This window comes from Chiloscyllium punctatum, chromosome 39, assembly GCF_047496795.1.
Source record: "Chiloscyllium punctatum isolate Juve2018m chromosome 39, sChiPun1.3, whole genome shotgun sequence".
NCBI lineage: Eukaryota > Metazoa > Chordata > Chondrichthyes > Orectolobiformes > Hemiscylliidae > Chiloscyllium > Chiloscyllium punctatum.
The window spans coordinates 52,820,818-52,848,070 of record NC_092777.1 but is presented as its reverse complement, the minus strand read 5'-3'; the positions used below and the strand labels follow the sequence as shown (position 1 = coordinate 52,848,070).

The 27,253-nt window shown below is 38.9% G+C and overlaps 1 protein-coding gene across 2 annotated transcripts in view; it reads right to left on the bottom strand.

Annotated features, from left to right (window-relative positions):
* Positions 1–27,253, bottom strand: part of usp36 (ubiquitin specific peptidase 36) — a 76,353-nt gene that overhangs the window by 35,229 nt on the left and 13,871 nt on the right. For both annotated transcript variants that reach the window (XM_072558713.1, XM_072558712.1), the window contains exons 2-12: positions 24,747–25,008; positions 22,584–22,802; positions 11,179–11,289; positions 9,991–10,093; positions 9,210–9,277; positions 6,847–6,917; positions 5,512–5,594; positions 3,797–3,908; positions 3,171–3,311; positions 2,293–2,393; positions 538–676 (exon numbers count right to left, since the gene is read on the bottom strand). In XM_072558713.1, coding sequence (XP_072414814.1) covers positions 538–676; positions 2,293–2,393; positions 3,171–3,311; positions 3,797–3,908; positions 5,512–5,594; positions 6,847–6,917; positions 9,210–9,277; positions 9,991–10,093; positions 11,179–11,289; positions 22,584–22,802; positions 24,747–24,999 — 1,401 coding nt within the window. In that variant the 5' untranslated portion in view covers positions 25,000–25,008. The remainder of the gene's footprint in view (positions 1–537; positions 677–2,292; positions 2,394–3,170; positions 3,312–3,796; positions 3,909–5,511; positions 5,595–6,846; positions 6,918–9,209; positions 9,278–9,990; positions 10,094–11,178; positions 11,290–22,583; positions 22,803–24,746; positions 25,009–27,253) is intronic.

Below are 27,253 nucleotides of genomic sequence, written 5' to 3'. Positions count from 1 at the left end.
AAGAAGTTGCACTGTGCAATCTACTATCTCCAATTGTTTTTGTAGGTAAAGCAATCACGTTTCTGTTCAAGTAGACTTGCTTGTGGAAGAACACCTTGGTATGGAAATTGAGACCAATGTTCTAGAATATATTTGAAATGCAATAGCCTTTTTCGAGAAATACCTAGAAGTAGTTATATTTGATGCTTTTAAAGCTGAAAATCACAACACCAGGTTATAGTCCAAAAGGTTTATTTGGAAGTACTAGCTTTCAGAACACTGCTCCTTCATTAGATAGAAAGCTAGTGCTTTCAAATAAACCTGTTGGACTATAACCTGACGTTGTGTGACTTTTTTTTTTAAACTTTGTCCAGGCCAGTCCAACACTGGCACCTTCACATCATTAAAGCTGGTCATTTGTCCAATGTGCCAAGGATTGCTCTCCCACCACTACGGTTCCAGTGCCATGTTCTCTTGTTCTTGCACAATTACGCATGAGTGGATTTCAGCATTTCTTAAAATACAACATGCTGTTAATGATACGATTAACAAGCTGACCTTTGTCATCTGAGGTGAACTCAAATATCCATTCATTGTGGGTTTCTTGGGTATGGTTGTGCCATTGCTCGTTTTGGCAAGGGCCAGCATCATGTTCTGCTTAGGTGCATCATCAACGCTGCTCTTGGAGTTTGGCATTCTTCAGGTGAAACAAAAAAAATCCATAATAATATTACACAATTTTACAATTTACAAAAAAACCCCCAAAATATCAAATAAACAAACGCATTTTGCTATTTAGGTCAATTAAGAGTTGGTTGAAAATTTCAGGATATGCAACACGTTAGGTACACAATGAATAACCATTGATTATTAAATATAAAATAGGGTAATGGTTCATTTTCATTTAATTATCAATTATGCAGGCAAATTTATTATCTCAAGATTAATTACACTTAACATTTGTTTTAAATGCCTTATGTGACTTACAGTATACAATAGTGGCCAATTACACTCTTCTCAATTAAAACTTGAAACCACACAACCATACAAGAAACCAAAAGGTAGAAGATACTAAGAGAGAAGGTAGGAGCCCTGTATCAACCAGACATTAATCATCTCTCAGTGTTCATCATTTGCCCTGGATTCTGAGTATACAAACTACTGGGTTTATTCCTCGTTTATACACACACAACAAACATGGGCCTGCTCTCACAATCCATAAAGACCACAAGATATAGAGCAGAATTTGGTCATTTGGACCATCGATCGGTCATTCGATCATGGCTGATCACATTATGAATTGCTGTGAGAACAGAGATGAGCCTTTGATGCTGAAAATGAGTCTTCTATCTAACTTCCTATCTGTTTGTTATCAAACTACGACCAAGAACTCAACAATGCATGAAGTGAAAGGTTACAGTGAAAAACACCTGAGTAAGGAATGCAGAAGGCCAAAGAGAGGAGCAAAGATGAAATACTGATGTAACGTGTAACTTATCTTCCCTTTCATATAATTGAATAATTCACAATGCCTCTCTTCTCTCCACTTGAATATTTTCTGATATCTAATCATTTTGCAAGACCCAGTTACTCTGTTATTGGGCACTAATTAATCTCTCATAGCTTTCTCTCCAAATTGCTGAAGTCTCTCAAGTAAATGTTTGTTCATTATCAATGTCTCAACTTGACCTCAAGCTACTGTACTAAGGATAAACTTCAGTGATGACTTTGTTTGTACTGTTATGGACAAGGCCAGACCCCTCAAAACGTTTCCAGGAGGTAGCCCAGACTATAAAGTCGTTAGTTGTTTTAAGCAGGTGCAAGTGTATATTCCAGGAGGGATGCAGCTGGTTAAACCATTTAGTTTGAACAAAACAGAATTTATTTACAAAATTACCAAATGAAACACAAACAAAAAACAGAATATAGAATAACTTATCCTATCTGAAAACACGTGAGAGAGAACCAACCTGAACCTTTTTTGTTCAACACTATTACTAAAACCCAAACCAAACCAGAATAAAGCTCAGATGGGAGAGCTGGCCACTCCCCAAGTGTTTTATTTCCAAAACTTGAAAGCCTGTTGTCTGAGGCAGGATCAAACTGGCCCTGAAACCCTTTAACTTAAGACTTTTCAGAGTCTGTGTCTTTTATGACCCCTCTAAAAAAATAAACCATGGACAACATAAACTTGTTGAAGGAACAGCTTTGTCACATTACACACATACCGAAAGTCAAATTTATAAATAGTTTTCAAAAAACTATGAGAAAGAAAGATAAAATAAACAAGGAAATGCATTTACTAACACCCACCTCAAGTAGAAAAGTACATAAGCCTGTTGATTCAGTACCACCTTGATATTGCTACAATGAACCATTGAGTCATTCATCTGATACCACTGCCCATTACTGGCCTGAAAAAAAGTAACAGCTAACACTGAAGTCATGGATAAATTGTTATCTCAAATACTTATTGTTAGCAAAGTTTGCTCAACTGATTTTTTTTGCCCCAATATCTAGTTACATTTAATCTTATGATGGATATTCCATTTGATCAAGAAGAAAATTGCACTCTTTGTATAATTAGATCAACAAACACCTATAATTTCACTGAAGATGGTTTATCAAAACCAAAAAATGCTGGAAATATATTCTTGGAAATAAGGAAGTACAAAATTTATAGCAAAATATGACCTCGTTGTGTAGAAGAATCACACCTTTCGCCTGTCCACATTCTTCAGAGAAATCAATGTGTACTTGCTTTACATTTTAAATAACTAAAGGTGTCAATAAAGGTAGATGCATTCAAAAGCATCAACATTTAACTTTACAATTATTTGATATTTAAGACTAACTATGGTGTAAAACAATTTTAAAACTTAATACATTACTATATATTTAAGATCAATTTTTCGAAATCAATCTCTAACAAAATAACTGGACAGCCAGAATCCTGGATGTGGTTTTCTCCTCTCAGTCAAATCAGTTGCGAATAAGAAAGCAAGTTTGGGTTACCACTCCAACAGTTAGTTAGGGGCTGTTCGATAAACTGAATTGATTATAAACAAATTGCAACACAAAGGTGACTGTGGACAAACTCAAGCCAGTTCGATAAGAATTTCCAATGTTTCAAAAAGGAGAGCAATTTTGGCTCATGCTTTTAATGAGTTGATTAACTGTGCAATTCTCACCTTGACGTAACAGTAGTAGTGTCCAGCATGACAACTATATCCAGAATGCACCAGGACGGCATACAATCCATAATTGACTGGCTCGCCATTACTTTGCGACATGTATGGACGTACATTCAAATATTCAGGGTAACCAACATCCTATTAAAATACCAACAGTCAAAAATATAATCAAGTTTTCATAGTTAAGGTTATTTCCTAATGTAAAAATCTACATTAAAATGGACAAAATATAATTAAATACTCAAGCAAATTGCTACATAATCCACATCAGCTCATTAAGAGGTTCATAGATTTTATGTGAGGAGGACTGATTAGCAAGAATTTTTCTTTTATTTAAGTGATTGCTATTGAATGGTTTTTAAACAGCTGCAAAATTTGCAATTGCTGTTTTACCTCCAGTACAAAAATACCTGCTCTTTTGAAATTCTGCACAGCAACTGTGCAGAAATCTTGCAACAGCAAATGTTAATTTCTTGTGAATGGGATGCAAAAGCTACCTCATACAGCAATGAATTACACATCTAAGGATTATGCTTCAGAAAGACAAATATATTTTACAGAATAACAAGACTAAATGACCACTGAAAATTCCCAATAGCAAACTGAAAAAAAAATCACTTCACCTTTGTGATTTTACCACCACTAAAGTTTGCAAATCGTTTCAGGGAAAGGGTCAACACATTTGAAGCTCTGTGAATGGAAAAGCGCTTGGTAGCTGGAACCTTCTTCTTGCACCTAAATAAAGAGTTATTTATTGGAGTCACAATTGTCCTTTCAAAGCAGTTAAAACAAAATCAGAGATATTTTTGTCGTCCACTGCATGAAAAATGGTAATATCAGGAGGACAGGCAGCTTTTCTCAATTCTGCTCCACATTCAATCCAATCATGGTGGGTAATTGTAACCTCAATCACCACATTCCCCTTTCCTACCAATATAACCTTTCACCCACTTGCTCACTAAGAAACGAGCTATCTCTACCTGAAAAATATTCAAACCAACATCACCCTTGGAGGAACAAAGTTCCAAAGACTCATGAACCCTCACTCAAAATTACTCCTCATCCCCATCTTAAATGAGTGACTCCATATTATTCAACTGTGACCCGAAATTTGACATTCTCACCCAAGAGGAAATATCTACCTGTCAACATTCCCAGGCATTTACAGGTTTCAACCAGGTCAGGTCTTACACCTCAAATCCACAATGGATAGAATCCTTGCTTGTCAAACCTCTCTTCCCTCGTAACCAACTCCATATTCAGGGAGCCCCATACTTCTGGATTTCCAGAGGTTTTAATTTTATAAAATATTTCTTTAAAACCTATTTTACTCACTGCATTTTACTAAATTCACCTAACTGTAATTACTTGCAAATATTTGTTCCTAAATTTATTTCTCCACTGCTGGACTGGACACTACCTTTTACAAAGCATAACGGCCTCTGCAATAACCAAATAGTGGGGCAAAAAGGGTGTATCCTTGGAACCAATTATATGAAACTTTGCTGCACACAAGAGGTCGTATTAATGCAGAGGGCTGAACCAGTGACCTGGACACACAGGTTGAGTGGTCAGTTTCAAAAGCACCACAGCTTGCGGAGCAGGTATGCCACCATCTGGTCAGGAATGGCACATAGTAGGAGAGGAACCAGAGGAACAAATGTGTGGGGAGTAAGCAGATGAAAACACTCCCATTGGAAGGATGACAGAATGTCACAGATTCACATAGCACAGAAACAGACCCTTTCGTCCAACCAGTCCATGCCTAACATAAATCCGAACTAAAGTAGTCCCACATCCCTCTAAACCTTCCCTATTCGTGTAATTATCATTCCACTTGTGAACCACTCTCTTTATAAAACATTTGCCTGTGTCTTTTTTAAATCTCTCACCTCAAAATAATGAAGCTGGGTAAAATACCTTTTCCTGAAGGGCATGTGTTACTACCAGCAGAAAACATGCTGGACAATGACACGTGCATTAAAATCAACAAATTCTGCACTGAAAGAGAGTTAAATTTCAGGACAAGACCAAAAGTGGCACAGGAGAAGACAGGTCACTAAGTCACCAGTGTAATAGCTTCAGAGGTTTATCAAGTAAATATTTCTCAACATTTTGCCTCCCAAATCAGCTATTTTGGCATGAAGGCCAAACCTGGACCTATCCAAATTCCATGTGATTGCCTAATGTGGTGATCAGGAATGAACTTGAGCTCCAGAGAAATTATGATTAATTACCACCCCATCATATGAGTAGCTGAAGCTAAATATTGAAGCTGGGAATCAAATCTTCAAGAAAATCTACAGAACAGGTGCAAAACATTTGGAAAACTACTTACTTTGCACACATGTAAGCATTCTCACCGCTGAGAAAATCAGGTTTCACAAAGAGCTCAAGGGCTCTGACAATATTAGGTGCTTGCTGAGGAGAGACAAATTGCGAAAGAGTTAAAACGAAAAAGTAAAGAACAACTATTTACTTCTAGAAACAAAATTCAAGCAAACATTACTTTGATATATATATATGCTCCAAGCAGCAACTGTTATTAATCACAGTACTATCACAGAACCTACACCTTTAAAATAGTAGCGATGGCCCAAAGAAAATATGTGGAGACTACACTCTCTAGTATCTACCTGTGTTACTGCTTAGCCCATTCTATAGTGGTAGTATTCTATTCTACATAACATACTCAAGAGATACTACAACATGTCTTGTGTGTATTCAGTGGATTTCAGCAATATTAGTTAAAATGCTTGGAAGCATGTTTGTGTGAAACAGAAGAATAGATAAAAAGCATGAACAACATAAGTAGTCACTGCCTCACATTTCGTCTATATTATTTGTGTGTGAATGCGCGTGTCACAATTCACTCAGTTAAAAGTTGCTGTACCAATATGCACTTATACACACACGGGAGACGATGGCCTAGTGGTACTATCATTAGACTATTAATCCAGAAACTCAGCTAATGCTCTGCATTCAGATTTCACCATGATAGATGGATAAAATTCGAATTCAATAATTTAGAAAATCTGAATTAAGGATTTACTGATGACCACAAAACCATTGCCGATTGTCATAAAAATCCAAATGGCTCACTAATGTCCTGCAAGGAAGAAAGTCCGCCATCCTCACCTGGTCAGGTCAACATGGGACTCCAGACTCTCAGCAATGTGGCTGACACTCAAATGCCTTCTGAAATAGCCTAGCAAGCCGCTCAGTTCAAGGGCAGCTAGGGTTGGGCAGTAACTGCTGGCTAGCCAACGATCACCATGCCCCAGTGAATTATAAAAGCTCTAGTCCAGAACTAGAGATCATGATTGGTGACAGGCACATCCCTGCTCCAGGGACAGTTCCTTGATGGTTCAACCCTGCCTACCTCCCTGAGCTACTCAGTGCATGGTGACACAAGGCCAATGTCCTCAAGTAGTTATCAAAATGGCAGAAGGACAATGGGCCTTCCTACCCTGAACTCAACTCTGGTGGAGGTGAACAGAGGGCAGGGACGTGCATCACTACCACCCTATCAAATAAAATCCTCTTCCTGCCTCCAAGTTTACTACCTCCAGGAGCAGGGGACTTTGCACCATAAGTGGGGCCAATGCCTTTATTCACACTCAGAGCACTTCATGAGATACCTGAAGGTTCCTTGTAAGAAAGGTACACTTACCCTTATTTCAAGTGCAATATCCAAATAAGGGTCGTATGTATCCGACACACTCTTGCACACGGAACATTTAACTTTGGGTGTAGAAAGGGGAAGAGATCAAGACAAAAATATTACAGTTATTAACAAATATTCATCCAAACTGGGGAAAAATACTTCACTTTGATAGGATTCTTTCCATCAGTTTCACAACTGCTCTGCTTTACCTTCTCAACCCAAACTTTTCCTAAGATTTGTTAATTCTTTTGGTCACGTGTATTTGTTACATGTATGTTACAGGTACAGCCAAAAGTGTTGGATAATATCACCATTCTCCAGCACCATCTTAAAACACAGAAACTGACCAGATATATAAAAGGGAAAAAAAGAAATAACGTTAATATAATTATGCTGGAAAACTGAATTATCTTTAATCTCCCACTTGTGCTATTTTTTGTAAAACTGAATCATAGATAGCCACAATGAATTGGTGCTGAATTTTATTAACTTTTAAGTCAACACTTTGAAGTGCATTTAAAAGCTTCCAATTATCCTAACTATCCCTCAAACAAACTCCATCCAGTAAGAAGAACAAAATTACCTGAAACTGGAAATCCTTCTTGAAAGTTTAGTGGCCAAGAAACTATATTTCCCAATTAGTACAAAGTCTACAGAGGTAGCTAAATTATTCCTTCCTGCAGAACTACTTGAAACTTTTCTCAGTTTGATATTTGAGCACAGAATATTTAAAAACAACAAATCAACCTCTCCAAGGGCAGCAGGGTGGCTCAGTGATTAGCATTGTTGTCTCACTGTGTCAGGGACCCAGGTTCGATTCCAGCCTCAAATGATTATCTGGGTGGAATAATGCAAATTCTCCGTGTCCATATGGGTTTCCTTCCACAATCCGAACATGTGCAGGTTAGGTAGATTGGCGATGCTAAATTGCCCATAGTGTCCAGGGATGAGCAGGCAAGTTGGATGAGCCATGGGACATGCAGTTTTATAGGGATAGGGTAGGAGACTGGGTCTGGGTGGAATGTTGTTCAGAGGGTCATTGTGGTCTCGATGGGATGAATGGCCTGCTTCTAGTGTAGAGTTTCTATGATTTTACGTGAAATTGCATTCTCTTTTAATTAACATTACCCTCCCGTGCCTTATCATGCCTCAGTTAAGAGCACCGGCACAATGATTTGCTCTCATGACTCTGCCTACTTCTACATGTACACAGGACCAGTTGGGTAATCTGCTCCACTTCTGTTCTGCATCTTGAAGGTTTAGCTGAAACAACGAATTCTTTTTATTGGAACTTCTGAACATTTGCTGGTAATTTATTGCTGGACAATGTAGCACTGATTCACTCTGCTACCAGGAATTTCTTCTGTATATTTAATGGTGTTGGGAAGTGCACTCAATTTGATTACCATCACTATTTTTAATTGTCAATTTGCACACAAATCTGCACTATGTCTGCTTCAGCCTGCCAAGGAATACCAGACTGTGGCTTGTTCCATCTGCTTGAGATGAAGTGTAGCCTTTTCTAAGATCAATAAGCTCAAATTTTTAATGGCAAAAAATAAATTATCAAGCTTTAATTTTTGTTACCATAATAAATGAACTCAAACATGCCAAGTACTATTACCATTTTTTAAAAAATTGTCTAAGTTCTCGACTGTACCCTCCCTAATACTGAAATGAGCAGCAAGTTTTGTCTGCTGCATTTCTGATTGTTATGATCACAAATGACCTATAAACATGGTTTTTAAAAAAAGCATGAAATGGAGAGCATCACCCGTTAACGTTTTTCATCAATTCTATTATTTTGTCCTACTGTTGTTCAGATTGCAGCAGTGGAAATAAATTGTGAATGGTATTTCATTGCAAACATTGGCTGATGGCCTTTAGTGGCTGAAGGTATTTGGGAAAAAATAAATCTTGAATTTGTTTTTCTAATTACAAAACCACAATTTGTTAGCTTCAGATACTTTGAGTGAATAAAACCAGATGTGTCTCATTAGGGGTAATATCCCTTAAATTATTCATCCAACAAAAATGATTTATTGTTAAATATTCTCTCGATCATCATTTTACATAATCGAGACACTTGGGATACATCGGAGAGGATAAATCGACTGTTAAATCATTGCAGCTGCTCATTTTCTCAATAAATATTTTTCTAAGGAACAGGAGTCTGAAAATAGGAAGTTCTTTGAAAAGTATTTGGTTAAGAGGCAAGGGAGTCAACAAATGCCAGACATTCTTTTGCCCATGAGCAATACCTCAATTCATTACTCATGAAATATTCAATAACTCTGCTTGATTTTTCAGTATATTCTAAAACTTGTTGATTACGGGTGAAAGGGGTAAAATCTTTCCAGTCTACTTACCCCTAGATCTAAGATATCCTCCAAAAATTTGATGTACCAATGAAGTAGCTTGTGTTTGTCGGTCTAACCTTGAAGGACAAGAGGAAAAAAGAATTGCACGATTACATCAGAATTATATTGAACAGACATGATGTCTGTACATATGTGCATACGAAGCACTGCTACATTGACATGGGGAGCCTATTATTTTTGCATTAAACTATTTTGTCTCCCAACTGCATTTCACTGAACCAAGCAGTGAGAAATACACTGCATTTCAGCCACAATCTTCCCTCTGGTGCACAGAAGTTTATTATGAACTAGAACAGCTAACTTGTTTGTACAATATAGCAGGTTTCATATGATGTTTCAGACTTGAAAGACATAACGAGTAGAATTTGGTGAGTTGTGACATACAACATGAAGAAACAAAGTATTCTCAATTAAGGTGTTTGTAAAAGTAAGGAAACAAGAAAGAAATATGCCACATCAAAAACAAAATAGTGCACATGCTCGAGACCTCAAACAAAAACAGAAGACAGAAACTCAGACAATCTGGCAGCATTTGTGGAGGCAGAAACAGAATCAACATATTTCACAGACGTTATCCTCAGCAGTACTTATTTACTGGTCTGAGTCTCATAGAAAACACTGGTTCAATTAGCAACAAGAGTGAATCCATTTTTCTAATTCACTCATTAAAACAGATAGAAACAAAGTGTTTGTTTCCAATTCTTCACAAGTACAAAGTGAATTAGCCTCCACCCCAAATACTTAATAAAAGAAAGTAAAATAAACCTACTTGGTACAACCACTCAGACAGGCCTTCTGCATGGCATCAATTGTGTATCTCAGAAACTCGTGTGCGTCCTCTTGATTCCCAAAGCGAAAATGTCTTGCTATTTCTGAAATTAACAGGAGCAATTATAGCAACACATGCCTTGTATTACATCAACTACACAAACTTAGAGGCCATTTCAAATCCAGGTCTGGTGTATCTGCAAGTTATTTTCATGCAAATACTTTAAGAACAGATCTGCGTGAGCCGAGCCAAACCAACTGCAGTGTGCCTAAGAGACGGAGAAATATAATGGTATTTAGTGCAGCCTGATTCTAACAGGGAATGAAAAGTCAGTAAGCTATAATTGAGTGCACTACAGAGAAACAATGTTGGGTAAGGCTACATAGCAGTTAAACTGTATTTAAGCATCATCAGTAATCTCAGAAATTCACTTAGGCAAAAGTGAGGACTGCAGATGCTGGAAACCAGAGTTTAGATCAGAGTGGTGCTGGAAAAGCACAGCAGGTTAGGCAGCATCCAAGGAGTAGGAAAAAATCGACGTATCGGGCAAAAGCCCTTCATCAGAAATTCACTTGACCAGTGCTGCTTGTCTAAGTGTTGCTGTCAGAGTGAAATCCCAGCATTATACCGGTGTTCAGCAATTTTATTGCTTGATCAATTTCTTCCTCAAAAATCAATTGAGGCCAAGTCAGTTTAAAATTTCAAAATGGAGATAGATAGATCTTTGTTGGACAAGCGGAGGAACAAAGGTAGATGCAGATTTGCAAGGTTTGACTGAAAGCAGGAACAGTTTTAAAGGGCTGACTGCCCTAGCCTTATTCCAATAAATTGGAAATTATATCAGTTATTTGTTAATCTGATTTCAAATAAATCATTATTCATTGACAAAGTACAACAAAATTTCTGAGGACATTGACCATGCTAAATTGCCCATAGTGTTAGGTGCAGGGGTAAATGTAAGGGAATGGGTCTGGGTGGGTTGCTCTTTGGAGGGTCGGTGTGGACTTGTTGGGCTGAAGGGCCTATTTCCACACTGTAAGGAATCTAAGGAATCCTAGCAAAGGTGTAACAGATTAAAATAAATGTCACCTTAAATATTTTTCAGGCAAATGAACTGCAAATTATTTCTCTACAATATGCCACTGGATTCAGAGAACTGATTGCAGTAATTAACAGTTAATAACTTACTTTTTAGTTCACGAATGAATGATAATGGTTTGATAGCATTTCCACTGTTGGCAAAGGCCTGTATCAAATGGTTCTGCATGATGCAGATCATACAAAATCCAGTCTGGGGACCTGCAACAATAAATTGAACACAGGTAAGAATTTTATGTCAACAGCTTGTAAAGTATTACATCTGGGCAAAATAACTAACTTTCTCAATCAAATCGATTCAGGAGGAAGGTAATGGCCAAGTAGTATAATTACAGGAGCTTTAATCCAGAAACTCAGGTAACATTCTGAGGACCCAGGTTCAAATCTCACCACAATGGATGATAGAATTTGAATTCAATAAAAAAAAAGTTTGGAGTTAAGAATCTACTGATAATTATGAAATCACTGCCAATTGTTGGAAAAATTCATCTGGTTCACTCATGTCTTTCAGGGAAGGAAATTTGCCTTCTCCACTTAATCTAGCCTATATGTGACTCCAGACTCACAGCCATGTGGTTGACTCTCAACTGCACCTTGAAATGGCCCAGCAAGCCATTCAGTTCAAGGGTGGCCAGGAACAGCCAATAACTGCTGACCAGCCAGCCACATTCAATGGTCAGTACATGGGATAGAAAATACAGTGGACCTTCTCAAACATTTATTTTTGCATGAGTTTCAACTCAGACACCAGAGTTTGATGGCAACAATTACACAAACTTATAAAACACCTTAATCGTACAAAATATTCTGAAGATACTATCATGAAAAACATTGCACCCCTTAGTTAGCAAGTATGTACGGTTATCGAAGAGGACAGGAGTGTGGATTTAAAAGTTACAATCAGATCTGGCAATCAATGCAAGCATGACTGAACAGATTTGAGGGGCTGAATGGTCCATTACAGCTGCTAGCTATGTTTACCAAGAAGAGTGGACATTGAGTCACTGAATAGAATTAAGAGGAGAGGGGTCACTGACACCAGACTGTATAGGATCTCTTTATGTATATTTGAAATTAAAAAAGACAACAGTGACTGTCATTTAGGGAGAGACTTCCAGAGATAAGGACTGAGATGATGGTTCAGTCTATCACTTGGGGGGTGGGGGAGGAGGTGTCAGGGAAGGGCAGGCAAGGTTGGACAATCTAATCTAAAATCAGACAACTGGGAGAGGATATTTGGCTTTAGCAGACTGCAGTGATAGAGAAATGCAAAGCAATGGACTGAAGGGTGAGATACATACATACATGATATCCAGCACAGAAATAGGTTCTTCTACAAAAAGAGTCCACACTGCCACTGCTATTCCACTCAAGTGCCCTCCTCAAATCTGTTAAAATAATCCTCTATTCCCTTCCTTTCATCTTCCTTTTAAAATGCATCTCCACTATTTGCTTCCATCAATCTGTGGTAACATTCACATTTGCACTCTGTATAAGTAAGTTCCTTCCAAATTTCCTCTTAGATTTCTTCCAGACTATGTTACATTGATTGCCTAGAGTTATGTCGATAACAATTAGAGAAACATTCTCTCTAGATCTGCTCTACCCAAATCTGTCAGCATATGAAAGCCATCCGTTAGGTCACTGCTCAGGCTGGTCTTTTCAACACAGAAAAGACCCAGCCTGTCACTCCTTCCCCAATGTTCAACCTGGTCATTTCTGGTACATCCTCTCTGCATTGTGTCCTGAGCATCTACATCCTTTCTATAACGTGGCAATAAGAACTTTTTGTTTGATACAGGGTTAGTGCAGCTATCCTAATTTCAACAGTATCCCTCCAAAACTAAAACCTACTGCTATATTTGTTTGTTTATTAAACTTTTTGAGGATGATCACAAAGATTTCAAATTAGACATTTTGAGAAACAGCGGTCAACAAGTGTAGGTCAATGGGGATGGGTCTGGTGAAAACACAATCTTCCGTGGTACGTTTTGGCCTGGTTGCAGTAATTGTTCACTGTCCATTGTTGATCAGTGAAGAAAATGTTGTAAGATTTCGAGCTCAAAGGTGACTTAAAACACTGAGCATTTCAGTTACTTTATAAGAAGGGACTAAGGGAAGAACACAGTTCAGCAATTTTGAAAGTGGGAACAAGATTTAGAAAAGACAAAACTGCAATGATAAGTGCTCAGTACAGATTTCAGCATGATTGGGTTGCAGAGTTCTCATCAGTTTTCAAAGAGATTTCGGAGAGGAAATTAGAATCATATCGTCAGTGTTTCAAATCTACACCAAAAAACCACCTGTGCTTTAAGCTTAAAGAAATCCTAATGTATCCAACATTAAAAGGATTATAAATCAAAGATTACAGTGGGTGCAAAAGGAATTCACAAGAATGCTTCCAAGAGAAGAACTTAAGCTGTGGACAGACTGGACAAAGGTGAACATTTTTCCCTTGAGAAGAGATTTTATATAGAATTTCAAAATTATGAGAAGATTTGGACAGAGTAGATTGACAGCAACTGCTCATACTGACTGAAGGGAATAGAAGATGCAAGGTTTTTGACCCATGCAGTGAAATGATCAAAATTCTGAAAGTTGAGTGTGCGATGGAGATAGATTCGATAAAAGGTATCCGAAAGAGATTTGGATAAATATCTGAAACAAAATAATTTGCAAGGATGCAGAGAAAAGGCAGGGGAGTGAGACATGGGAAACGCTCTTTCAGGTAATCCTCACCGATGTGACAGGCCAAATAATTTATTCGTGCATTATAACTGTGCTAGAATTTGATTCATGTCACATAGGCAAACATCAGCAATGGCAGCAATGTTGCATGAACAAAATGATGGAAAAGTAAAGTCATCATCAACAGCCAGTCACTGACTCCTTTCCTGACAGGCAATATACACTTCAGGAAGAAAGGTTGTAATCCTTTACTGTAGAAGCCAGAGTTTAAGTTTGGTCTAGCAGTACCAGATGCTGCCACACCTGCTGAGCTTTACCAGCAGTTTCTGATTTACGGCATCCAGGGTTCTTTCGACTGTTAAAAGTTCACTTGAGAATGTAACTTTAAAAGAAGTTTTGGGATTTACATATTAAAGAACTGAAACCAATATGGTCATTCTGAAAGAGGAGAGACTTAACAAACAATCCAGGTCTTTCTCAATATTTAATTTCAGTTACATCACACTGTAAGCTTTTGCTATAAATTCTGTGTCTTATGATCTTATACTCCACTACCACCTGATGAAGGAGCAGTGCTCCGAAAACTGGTGCTTCCAAATAAACCTCTTGGACTATAACCTAGTGTTGTGAGACTTTCAACACAGTTCTTTCAGTTTTTATTAAATTCAGTCTAATTGATGGAAAGAAAGTAGAGTCAACAGACAAAAAAAGAATGGATTTGAGGAATTTGAAGTGAGTATTACTTCAAACATAAAATGAAGTGTGGAAAGCAGATTTAAAAGTACACTAGCAAGGTGGGTTGCTCTTTAGATGTTTCAGTATTTTATTCAGAAAAAGCTCAGAATAATTGACTAGTGTTTAACCCAACGTGGGAGTGACAGGAGTCTTAAACAAGATTTGGCTTTACCAAATTTGCCCATCAGAAGGCCCCACGTGGGTGCTCCCGAGTGCCAGCCTTAGGAAGCTTGTCAAGTTTACTCAAGGTCATCAAACAGCCATGCAAAGCTTGTGCTTCAAGAACTCTCACCATCAGCACAACTCAAAGCCAACATAAAGATTAAAAATGTCCAATTCCCAAGGAGCAATATCTCTCAATGTGATGAGCTCAAAAAAAACTCAAGAACTTGCTTTAGGCTTTGACCCAAAAGTCCTCAGAGTACATCCATGATAAGTGATTAATATGTAGTCAAAAATGAAATACAGCACAATTAGCTTAGTTCACTGCGGCAGAAGAGAACAATTATTTTTGGATAAATCACATTTCTAAGAATGAAACTTAAAACTGAATTAAACTGTCTTGTTACTTCTGAAAATGTTCTGAAAATACATCAGCATATGGGAAAGCAAATCTTAGTAGGACTTATACACTTAATGGTAAGGTCCTGGAGAGTGTTGCTGAACAAAGAGACCTTGGAGTGCAGGTTCATAGCTCCTTGAAAGTAGAGTCGCAGGTAGATAAGATAGTGAAGGCAGCATTTGGTATGCTTTCTTTTATTGGTCAGAGTACTGAGTACAGGAATTGGGAGGTCATGTTGAGGCTGTACAGGACATTGGTTAGGCCACTGGTGGAATATCGCGAGCAATTCTGGTCTCCTTCCTATCAGAAGGATGTTGAAACTTGAAAGGGTTCAGAAAAGATTTACAAGGATGTCGCCAGGGTTGGAGAATTTGAGCTATAGTGAGAGGTTGAACAGGCTGAAGCAGTTTTCCCTGAGCGTCGGAGGCTGAGGGGTGACCTTATAGAGGTTTACAAAATCGTAACGGCCATGGATAGGATAAATAGACAAAGTCTTTTCCCTGGAGTCGGTGAATCCAGAACTAGAGGGCACAGGTTTAGGGCGAGAGGGGAAAAGATGTAAAAGAGACCTAAGGGGCAACTTTTTCACGCAGAGGGTGGTATGTGTATGGAATGCGCTGCCAGAGGAAGTGGTGGAGGCTGGTACAATTGCAACATTTAAGAGGCATTTGGATGGGTATATGAATAGGGAGGGTTTGGAGGGATATGGGCCAGGTGCAGGCAGGTGAGACTAGATTGGATTGGGATATCTGGTCGGCATGGATGGATTGGACCTAAGGGTCTGTTTCCATGCTGTACATCTCTATGACTATGACTCTGTATAAAAAAAGAGAGATTTCACATTTAAACTCTGACATTGATAAATTTAAAAATCCTATTTCTAGATTACCAAGATTTAATGCAAACATCAGTCAAAAAGATTTTTAAAAGTATGAAGAAACAAGTAAACAAATATCCTACCAGACACAATTGTCAATGGCAACCAAAAATGGAACATCATTCAAGGTCTGATCAGAATATGGTATTCTTGTCCATAATGTCCTCTACTGTATACCATACCATTTTAACTCTGATTCAAAATACTACTCAGGTTGTGTTTTGATTAGATTTTTAGATTAGATTCCCTCCAGTGTGGAAACAGGCCCTTCAGCCCAACAAATCTACACCGACCCTCCGAAGAGTAACTCACCCAGACCCATTCCCACTGACTAATGCCTCTAACACTATAGGCAATTTAGTATGGCCAATTCACCTGACCTCAACATCTTTGGAGTGTGGGAGGAAACCCACACAGACACAGGGTGAATGTGCAAACTCCATACAGACACTGGAGGCTGGAATCGAACCTGGGACCCTGGTGCTGTGAGGCAGCAGTGCTAACCATTGAGCCACTGTGCCGCCCAGTTGCTAAGAGCAGAGGGGCTGATTGAGGTGTACAGGATTAAGAGTGGCACAGACAGGGTCAAGAGAAAGCACCTATTCCCCTTTGTTATGAAGTTGAATGCATGTACTGTACATTTAAAAGAGAGAGAGTGGAAGTTGTGAGAATTTTCAGGCACTCGTCATGTGACTGACTAGCAGTCTCAGATTATACTGGAAACTTAAATATGTAACATTTGGCTGCCATGTTCACAATAGCTCGAATTTAATCAGTTTAAATTATGTCCCAGGATATGAAAACCCAAATCGAATTTCAACTTTACTGTTTGGACAACATCGGACCAATGAGATAATACGATGTTTGGCATATAAAAGAAGCCGACATTTTGGAGAGTTAGCCAGACAGAGATCAGCCAACAGCCATCATCAGAGTATCTGCTAGCAAAACACTCTCTAACAAAGGTACCTTTTCATATGAAAACACCTTTGCAGCAAAAGACCGAAGACGACCCAGGGGAGATCTAGATCCCAGAGACAACAAGCACCATAGAGTTTTGAAAATTAAGTTGATGCAATTTTAATATGCATATGTGGTAACAGTGTTGTGGGCAGCTAACAAGCAGGTATTTTCCTTAGGGTGAGGGACTTCAAAGACTCAGGGGAATATTTTTAAGGCGAGAGGCGAAAGACTTTAAAAAGACACAAGATGCAATTTTTTCAAGCACTCCCCCCCTCCCCCACCACCAAGTGGTGGATGCAGATACAGTTAAAATATTTAAGAGCTATTTAGATAAGTACATAATTAAGAAACGTTTGGTGGGATATAGGCCAATACAGGCAGATAGTTTGGGATTATGGTCGTGTGGACTGGTTGAACCGAAGGATCTGTTTCCGTGCCGTATGACTCGATGAAACTTAAAGACGCCATATTCACAATTTAACACCTTTCGACATTGATTTAATCTCGTGAATTGATATGGCACACTGTTCAAAGTCAATACATCTTGCTTGAAACGTGGTGCCCAAAACTGAAGTCTAAGTAAGGTTTTGTACAACTGAAGTATAACTTTTATATTGTATTCCAAGCTACATTTCACTTGCCCTAACAATTATTTTCATTACTGTGTTTTAACTTTTTGTGATTGGTATACAGAAATACCTGAAACCATTTGCTGCTGCACAGCTCCTAGTCCTTTTTTTAATGAAAAAAAATAAGAATGTCATTTCAGGTTCAAAATGGACAATCTCAGTTTCCCCAGAGTGAACTCAATTTGTCACAATTTTCAGCAAGTGGGTTATAAAGGAATTTGAAAACAAATACAAAAGTTTTTAAATAACAGAACCACACTGACAGCAATGTAAGTCAGCGTGCATTGGGGTTGTATTTGTTTCCTCCAATTCATTGTATTATGTCTGTCTCCTCTACACCCCATAACTTGGAAGCAGCTGCTAATCCGACCACTTTCTATTTATTTATTTTTCTCTTGTTTTACGCACTGTGTGGCCCAGGCAGTTCAGAGGTCAGTTCCCCCTCCTTAACACAAGAATGACGAATATATTACACACTGATCCAGCTCCCTCAGAGCCAGCTCTCAGAGTGGACAGAACCTCTGACACTCCTGTGTTTTTTTTCCATTTTTCCATTTTCCCCACACTACTTCCTAACAGCGGTAGTGCTTATTTTTCCCCAGCACCCATGCAGTGTGTGTGCAGGTATTGGATACAGTGAACAAATGCATAAATCTTTATTTGTATTCCACCACCCAGAAGAAAGGAAATACCAGAGTGGCCAGTGACAAGCAGTGCCCTTCTCAACAAAGGGCAATGATGCATGAACAAAAAAATGAAGGGGAAGGCAGGGATTTTTGTGTTTCTAAATCTAGGTCACTTATTACAATTACAAGTAGTACATTGTCAAGCACCCAATCCGGAGACATTTTCCATTATGTTCTGTCAAAAGACCCTGAGCTTCCAGATGCCTGTGACTTCGAGTCAGATGTGCAGCACAGAAACAGATCCTTCATTCTTACTCATCCGTGCTGACCAGATATCCTAAATTAATCTATCATTTGCCAGCATTTGGCCCACATCTTTCTAAACCCTCTTCATTCATATATCCATTCTGATGCCTCTTAAAATGTTGTAATTGTACCAGCCTTCACCATTTCCTCTGGCAGCTCATTCCATACACGTACCACCCTGTGTGAAAAAGTTGCTCCTAGGTCCCTTTTACATCTTGCCCTCACCTTAAAACCTATGCCCTCTTGTTTTGGACTCCTCTACCCTGGGAAAAGACCTTGACTATTCACTCTATCCATGCCCCTTATGATTTTTTTAAAACCTCTATAAGGTCACCCCTCAGCCTCTGAAGCTCCAGGGAAAATTAGCCCCAGCCTATTCAGCCTCTCCAACCCTGGCAACATCTTTGTACATCTTTTCTGAATCCTTTCAAGTTTTTCACAACATATTTCCTATAGCATGGGAGATTAGAAGTGAACGCAGTATTCTAAAAGTGGCCTAACCAATGTCCTGTACACCAGCAACATGACCTCCCAAACCCTACACACAATGCAATGACCAATAAAGGCAAGTGGACCAGATGGTTTCTTCATTACCCTGTTTACCACAGCACACCAGCATTTCTATCTCAGGCCTGCTGCAGTGCTCCAGAAAGGCTGAGCACAAACGGGACAAAAGGCATCTCATTTTCCACTTGGAGACCCTACGGCCTCTAAGATTCATTACAGAGTCCAATATAGAGTCTGAAAACCTCATTTCATGTTTTTTTAAATCAACCTCTACATGCCATGTTCTGTTGTGTCAGCATAGCCAACCCAGTTTCACAGATTCATGGTCCCCATGACCAGCTTTTCTCCTTCCCTGTCTTCCCACCCTCTCTCTCTTCCCCCATCTATCTACACACTCCACCCGCTCATTGCCCAAGTTCTCTCATGATTAAAAAGTATCAAAATGTTTATTAACATATTCATTATATTAATCTATACTGCGCTGCTACTTCCCCAGTGTTGAACAGCTCCCCAAGATAGAGTATAGTGGACAAAATACTGTTTACACGGACCAGTCAGTATAGTATAAAAAGGCTTACTTTGCCTTCACTCTCATCCTAAATCAACAAACAATCCATTAAACCGGCAAAGAACTTCCAAAGCAATCTTTGCTCAATGTACTCCTTTTTTGTGTGTTCCATCTGTCTTCTAACAGGCCTTATTTTTGAATTAGAGCACTGGGAAATGGACAGTTTGTAAGCTGTACAGTCAGAGAAGAAGATAACAAAGTCAACACTGTAGCTAGTTTCTTTTTATATAGATCCACTGTTGGTTGCCAAATGCATGTACAGCCTCAGGCCAAGTTCTGCATGCAGCATCAACCTGCTTTTGCTACATTTCAGACTAACATCCCAGTACAGAACCGTGCCAGTTTCTAGTGCTGAACATTGCAGAATGTGCTGCTACTTAATGAATCCACTTCAGTCTCACACACCAAGGTCACACAACCTCCAAGCTGCAGGAAGGTTGGTGGTGGTAATTTTCTCCATACCCCTACTTTCCAGATCATAAATTTGTATGAATGAAAACAGTTACATTGAACTATTTATTTTTAATAAGCACAAAGTGGTGTAATCACAAAAAAGTGGAACTAACTAGTTTAAACTTAGTTATGGCTCATCCATACTGCATAAGAAAGCAACAGAGTCCAGCCTTTCCTACTTTTAAACTACTGTTTGTGATATCACAATGGCTACCTGATATTTTAGGCCAACGTATACATGAATAAATCAGAGCCTTGATCTAATTGTGAACTTAGTAATGAATAGGCTTGCCTGTAAATGAAAACTCATTAATTTTACCAAAGTGCAAATTCTGACAATTTTTGATCAAGGTAGACGAGTTACACTCAGGGAATAGAACATGCAAGACAATAACACACCTGGGTTAAGGCGCTGTGTCTCAACAACTTGGAAATAGGTCTCAAATGTAACCATGTGTGTTTAAATACAGCTCTGACAGACATTGGATTAGATTATGCTTGAGATTACAAATTTATTTCTTGTTTTGCAATGGGATCAGCAACCACAAGGAGCTAAGCCCACTTTGCCAAAATTAGAAGGGCCCAAAGGAAAGATCATCATGATACCATTATTGTGAACAGGATGTGTTGAATCAATGTGATGAAGGTGTACTGAATAGTCCACTGAGCTCATCACCTTCAAACTACTACTAACTGTAATCTTGAAGGATGCAGTGACATTGGGAGTGGAAGGTGAATGTAAAGTCGCCACAGTCCAACTGAATCATGGGACTGCTCCCTTATTAGAGAGACAGCTGGTTGTGGTTTAATCTAAGAGAGACACACCTCAGGCCAGGGGAGAGGTTGAGAAGTTGGAACTTTCATTTTTACCTCAGTCTGTGTGGGAATTGGAATTTATGCTGTTGCCATTACTGTACGTTGCAAACTGTCCATCCAATCAACTGAGCTGACCCCTAATAATCTTATTGGTCAAAGTCAATTCAAAACACAAAAGCAGTTTGTCAGCATAAAGTGAAATATTAACCTGCATGAAAAACAAAAATGCTGAAGTCTATTCTCTGCTCCAGCTTACGTCATTACCTGCCCTCCAGTTACTAACAGCAACACTGCACATTTTAAAAGAGAAAATGATTTCATAATTAAATACAACAGACTACATTACATATAAAACCTACAAAAAAATTTGAGAAAATGAAATTGATGGGTTTGATAATATTAAAGTGAAAACAAATAGGCCAAAATATTCAATCTACTGAAAACCATTAAAAATTAGAATTAGCCAATCAGGTGTTAAACCAAAATTTCTCTTTTCTTTTCAAGTTCAATTTTGCAGTTATTCTCACATGGATTAAGTTGAGAGAAGCAATGTGATCAACATCCATCTCAATAAGATCAATTTCCATGTACCCAAATTAATTTGGAAAAACGCAGAGCTTGCACTTGGTCTTCAATCAGCTGCTGTGAAGTAGAATACTTCATAATTAATTTATGGATGTTATTTCAATCTCCTTTAGGTCTCCCATGGCAATGATACAAGCTGCAGCTGACAGGGCAGATGACCGACTTGCTTCAAACCTTGCTGTGCTGGCTGGTCAGTCCAAAACATCACCAGATTTTCTGGCAGCTTTCCTCTTTCCTTAAAGGAATCAAACTCAGCATCTTTCCATCGACCTCCTACCAGTCCTACTCTCACATCAAGACCAAACATTCCAAATCTAGTTAAATCTTTCCTGCCTCAGGTCAGGAACAACTTTGTCAGCAGCAACATCAGTACCAACTACATCAATTCACAAAGTATACTTTCTACATTTCTACAAGCTGTTAGCAGATTTGACTTCTTTTACTTTCACTTCAGGTTTGTACTCAACATGAATGTTCAACCTCAGAACATCTCTGGGACAAAGCAATCCCACTGCCCTGTGGCCAAACACTTGAGCTCCCACTCCCACTGTGCCAAGGACATGCAGGTGCTTAACCTCTTCCATCACCAAACCCAACCACCCGACACCTAGAGGAGGAACACCTCATCTTCTGCCTTGAGACCCTCCAACCACACGGGATCAACGTGGACTTCACCAGTTTCCTTATTTCCCCTCCCCCCCCCCACCTTATCCCAGATCCAACCTTTTAACTTGGCACCGCCCTCGTGACCTATCCATTTCCTTCCCACCTATCCGCTCCACCCTCCTCTCTGATGTAATTACCATTACCCCCACCTCCATCTATCTATTGCACTCTCAGCTACCCCCCACCTCCAACCCCCTCCCATTTATCTCTCAACCCTCCCCAGCTCCCAAGCCTCATTCCAGATGAAGGCCTTATGCCCAAAACATCGATTCTCCTGACCTGCAGTGCTTTTCCAGCACCACACACTTGAGTCTGATCTCCAGCATCTGCAGTCCTCACTTTCTCAGAGATGAATACGCTCAGTACAAACAAGATGAGCAACAAACATAACTGAAACACTGCTGAGCTTATGCAACAAAAATCTTGAGGTAAGATCAGCTTTCAAGTATAAAAATGAGTATCAGAATCTTGCAATACCACAAGTTTCAAAGAACTCAGTTACTGTAGAACTTACATGTCTTGCTGTGCTCTTTTGAGAGGAGGTAATTGGCCAGTGGCGGTGTGTAAGTCAAGCACTGTATAGTGGAGTTCAAGAAACATGTATTTCCCAGGTTGTGGAGTCCAGCACCAACTCTGCACACACGGACCCATTTCATGGACAACTTCTCCATTGGAAACAATACTTTCTGAGGGGCTGGAATCCCATCATTTGAAGTGCTGCTGGTTTCATAGACTGAAAACAAGCAAATAAAAGCAGAATGTACTTGAGGTCAGGGAAAGTGGTGAAAATTCAACTGCAAATATGACCAATTTCTTACTTTTGATTACGTTATCTTTACTTCCACATCTACTGAAAAGTACTGATCTGAAAGCTGACATCAACTAAAACCAGCAAGGTAGATTTTTATAAATTGAACTATAGCCTAATTTGCAATCACAGAACAACTCTAAATCTGTAAATAAAAACCAAAAGAACTGCAGATGCTGGAAATCAAAGTAAAAACATAAATTGCTGCAATTGCTCAGCATGTCTGGCAGCATCTGTGCAGAGAAATCAGAGCTAATGTTGCACGTCAACTGACTCGTCATCAGAACTGATGGTAGCTGGGAAAATGCTGGTTTTTGGGCATTAAGTGTTACTGGACCTGAAACATAAACTCCAAATATTAATTGGAGAGCTTTACTGTAACAAAGTCAATTTCTAAACTCCTTGTACAAGAGCTAGCCAGTTGACAGGGCTGAATATTTAGATACAGACACATCCCACCCTTGGAAATCATGTTTTAAGTGGAAACTTAGCATCTCAGCAGACCTCAAAAATATCAGTTAAACTAAAAGAAGTACATCAAGACATGATGCTTAACTTTATAATACCCAATCTCTCTGTCATAGGTAACAAAACAAAAAGCTATCCTTTTCTGAAATCATTATGGAGCATAAATATGGGTTGTTTACATTTTCCAGATACGAACTATATATATATATATATATATATATATATACTTAAGCTATAAAGTAAAGCTAGGAACTGAAGTTACATAAGTTTGTCTCAGTTTGGAATATTTTCACAGATACATTCGAATGTGCATGTAATGCATCAGAGAACTTGGTTCTGGAGTGCAGTGAACCAGCGCTTCTTCCCTTGTAATCAGCCTGTAGAATTTAACAAGGAAAAGTTCTTATCCCTTGAAGCCTGAAGTGTGGTCATTCAAGCAATGTAAAACTCATACATTATCAACATATCACCATAGTGAGCAACTGGGAGTAATACAAAAAGGTGAATGTGTTGCTTGTTTGAAAATGAGATCCACGTTATAGCCAGAAGAAAATAAGAGTGAGTCCAGTAGAAAATAAAAGCTGAATGTATATCAACACAAGGGGAAGCTGACGATGTCACAGAAATATTTGAGAAATTTAAGCACAAATGCAGTTAACTTGCAAAAATTACTGAAAAGACACTTGAAACAAAAGCAGAGCCAGCTATACATTTTGTGAACAAGGGATACAGGATTACAAATTAGCAGCTGGGACCTGGCTGAAAAGGACAGCAAAAACGCAGGTGCAAATTCTGAAAGGTTTAGCATTCCTATCCTTCCATACCACTGGATCTACCAGTTAGAATTTCCAAGGGCTCAGGCAAGGAATAGGTGAAACTACAGATAACTTTGTACAAGATTGAGAAATACAGCCAGGAAATTTAGATTTCAGGACACAGATTAACTAATTTGGAGTTCTACACACCGTGAAATATAAAAACGCCAATTTCAAAGGACAAGCTTGCTATTGAAGGTTGCAGGCAATTAGAGTACACAAAGCAAACAAATGAATATGACACTGACTAACCTTCAGATAAACCAAGAGAAAGGCAGCAGGTTTGATGCAGTGAAACCAAAACAAGAGGATACAATGAGCAAGAGCTAAGGATCACAAAGAGAACCACAGACAGAAGGAATATTTAGCCATTATATACTAATTTTTCATTACTCAGAGGCCTTCCTTATTAACACTATTAAAATGATTGTAAGTGACATGAAGTTATATTTGTCAGTGTTAAAATCATCAGTTCACACCAGTTTCAGAAAAACAAAGCTGTAGTAACACCTCCTATCCCCTCCCACTGAACCACGGAGGGGTACTGGATAATAAAATGCAATTAAAGGATGTTGGATATGCATACCTTGTTTTTTGGTTGGTGTGGAACAACCATTTTTCTGGCCAACTGCACCTTCGGTTTTTGGATTCAAAATGACATATTTACTCTTCAGACTTTCTAGTTGACAGGAAAAGCCCTTGCTGGCAGGCTCAAATTCAATTTTCTCAAGAAGAACCTTCTTTGCTGAAGCTGTTAGCAATTTGTTAAGGTCACCTTCATCAGTAGAATCTTTTCGTCCAGGCTTCAGGGCTTCTTTCAACTTGTCTACTATCGGCATGGTGCATAACTGTAATACAGAAAATATAATGAGCTAAATTATCTTCCACCAACAGCATAATGAACCAATCAATACAAGGTTGAATTAACCTTGTTCCCTTTGTAACAATGCCACATTAAACCAAAGTTATCACATAGGGTATTTCAGCTGAGGCAAGGTTAATTTTTAAAATTTGGTAATTAATATTCATTTCAACTAGAACAAGTAACATTTTTCTCCAGAAGGATTTTTCACTGAAACTGCACTCCATCTTTGCAATATCTTCCCAGCCTATGAATTAGGGCAGCTGAAACGCAAAGATTAACCAAGATGAGCAGCAGACAGGAGTCAGGAGGAGACATAACAACTTGCACCAATTTAAGGTAAAGAATTTAATCAGTTTGTCTTTTATTAAGACAACAGTGACAACAGTGGTCACACATTTCTCAATATCTTCTCAAAATGGAAAAGACAGCTCTCCTTTCAAGTTTTTTTGACATACTGCATCAACTTTAATTGAACGTACTGCTCTACAGTTCCTCAATAAGTCTCCCTTTTGACCTGAGTAATAATAGAATGATAGCAAATTTTCACAGTGTATAAATAACAGACAGTCTACATTTATCTGGTATACAGACACAAGCTATTGCATTCTACACTGAGCTCTGCTTTGGGTGTTGAAAAATGATCGATACCCTAACCCCATTAAACATTAATGTCTGAAGCAATTTTTTTTGTAGGTCGAATCATAGAATCCCTACAGTGCAGAGAGAGACCATTCGGCCTATCAAGTCTGCACCAACCCTCTTAAGAGCATCACATCCAAACCTAGCCCCCCACCTTATCCTCATAACTCCATATTTACCATGGCTAGCCCATTTTGACTGCACATCATTGGACACTACAATGCAATTGAGAATGCCCAGTCCATCTAATGTGCACATCTTTGTCCAGAAGATACCAAGTAGTACAGAAAGTGCAAAGGTACAAAACATTTTTAAAAAATGAGACTTCTCTTCATGAACCAAGGATCTAAACATACGTTTTTTTGATTAAGTGTGATTCATGGAAATTTATGCACAGGCGCCCCTTACTATCAGAATAATTTCGTTCAATCCAGGCAATTTACCAAAAACATATTTCACAACTATCGTTTTTCCTCATTGAACCAAAACTTATAAAATGGACTTAAAATGTCTTTACCTCAGCATGCACACCAAAAATTATTCAAAATCTAGTCTGACACATTACTGTGTATACTTAATTGCATGATTTTTTTTCAATTATTCTAAAGCACTCACATCCCAGGAGTGACACCAAAATTGTGGGTTCAATTCTTGCAATGGTTGAGATACACATGAAGAATGTTTGAGGACTCTGGGTGTATAATCAGAGTTTAGAAGGAAAGGGGGTGGGGAGGAAGAAAGATCTAATGGAAACTTACAGAATACTCAATTGCCTGGATAGAATGGATGTTGGCAAGTTGTTTCCATTGTTAGGAGAGACTAGGATCAGAGAGCACAGCCTTAGAGTAAAGGGAAGGTCTCTTACAACGGCGAGAAGGAGAAACCTCTTCAGCCAGAGAGTAGAGAGAGTGGTGAATCTATGGAATTCATTCCCACAGAAGGCTGCACAGTGGTTAGCACTGCTGCCTCACAGCGCCAGAGACCTGGGTTCAATTCCGGCCTCAGGCAACTGTCTGTGTGGAGTTTGCACATTCTCCCAGTGTCTGCGTGGGTTTCCTCTGGGGTCTCCGGTTTCCTCCCACAGTCCAAAAGTGTGCAGGTTAGGTGAATTGGCTATGCTAAATTGCCTGTAGCGTTAGGTGTAGGGGAATGGGTTTGGGTGGGTTGCGCTTCGGCAGGTCGGTGTGGACTTGTTGGGCCGAAGGGCCTGTTTCCACACTAAGTAATCTAAAAGAAGGGTGTGGAGGCTGGGTCATTGAGTATATTTAACACTGAGATAAACAGGTTCCAGAGAATGGGGAGAAAACAGGAGCATGGGATTGACAACTCAACAGCCATGGCAGAATGACAGAGCAGACTCAATGGACTGAATGGCCTAATTTATGCTCCTATGGTCTTACGAAGCAATCTCCTTCTCAACCTGACCTCTCTCGAGGCATGGTGACCCTCAGTTTAAACTACCACCAGTTATCTATCTAATGAGAAACCAGCTCTCTTGTCTGGTAGGACTGTGGTGACTTTTTTTTTATAAAGTAGATATTAAACAAACTTTCATACAAGTTTTACTTTAGGATTCAGCACCATTTACT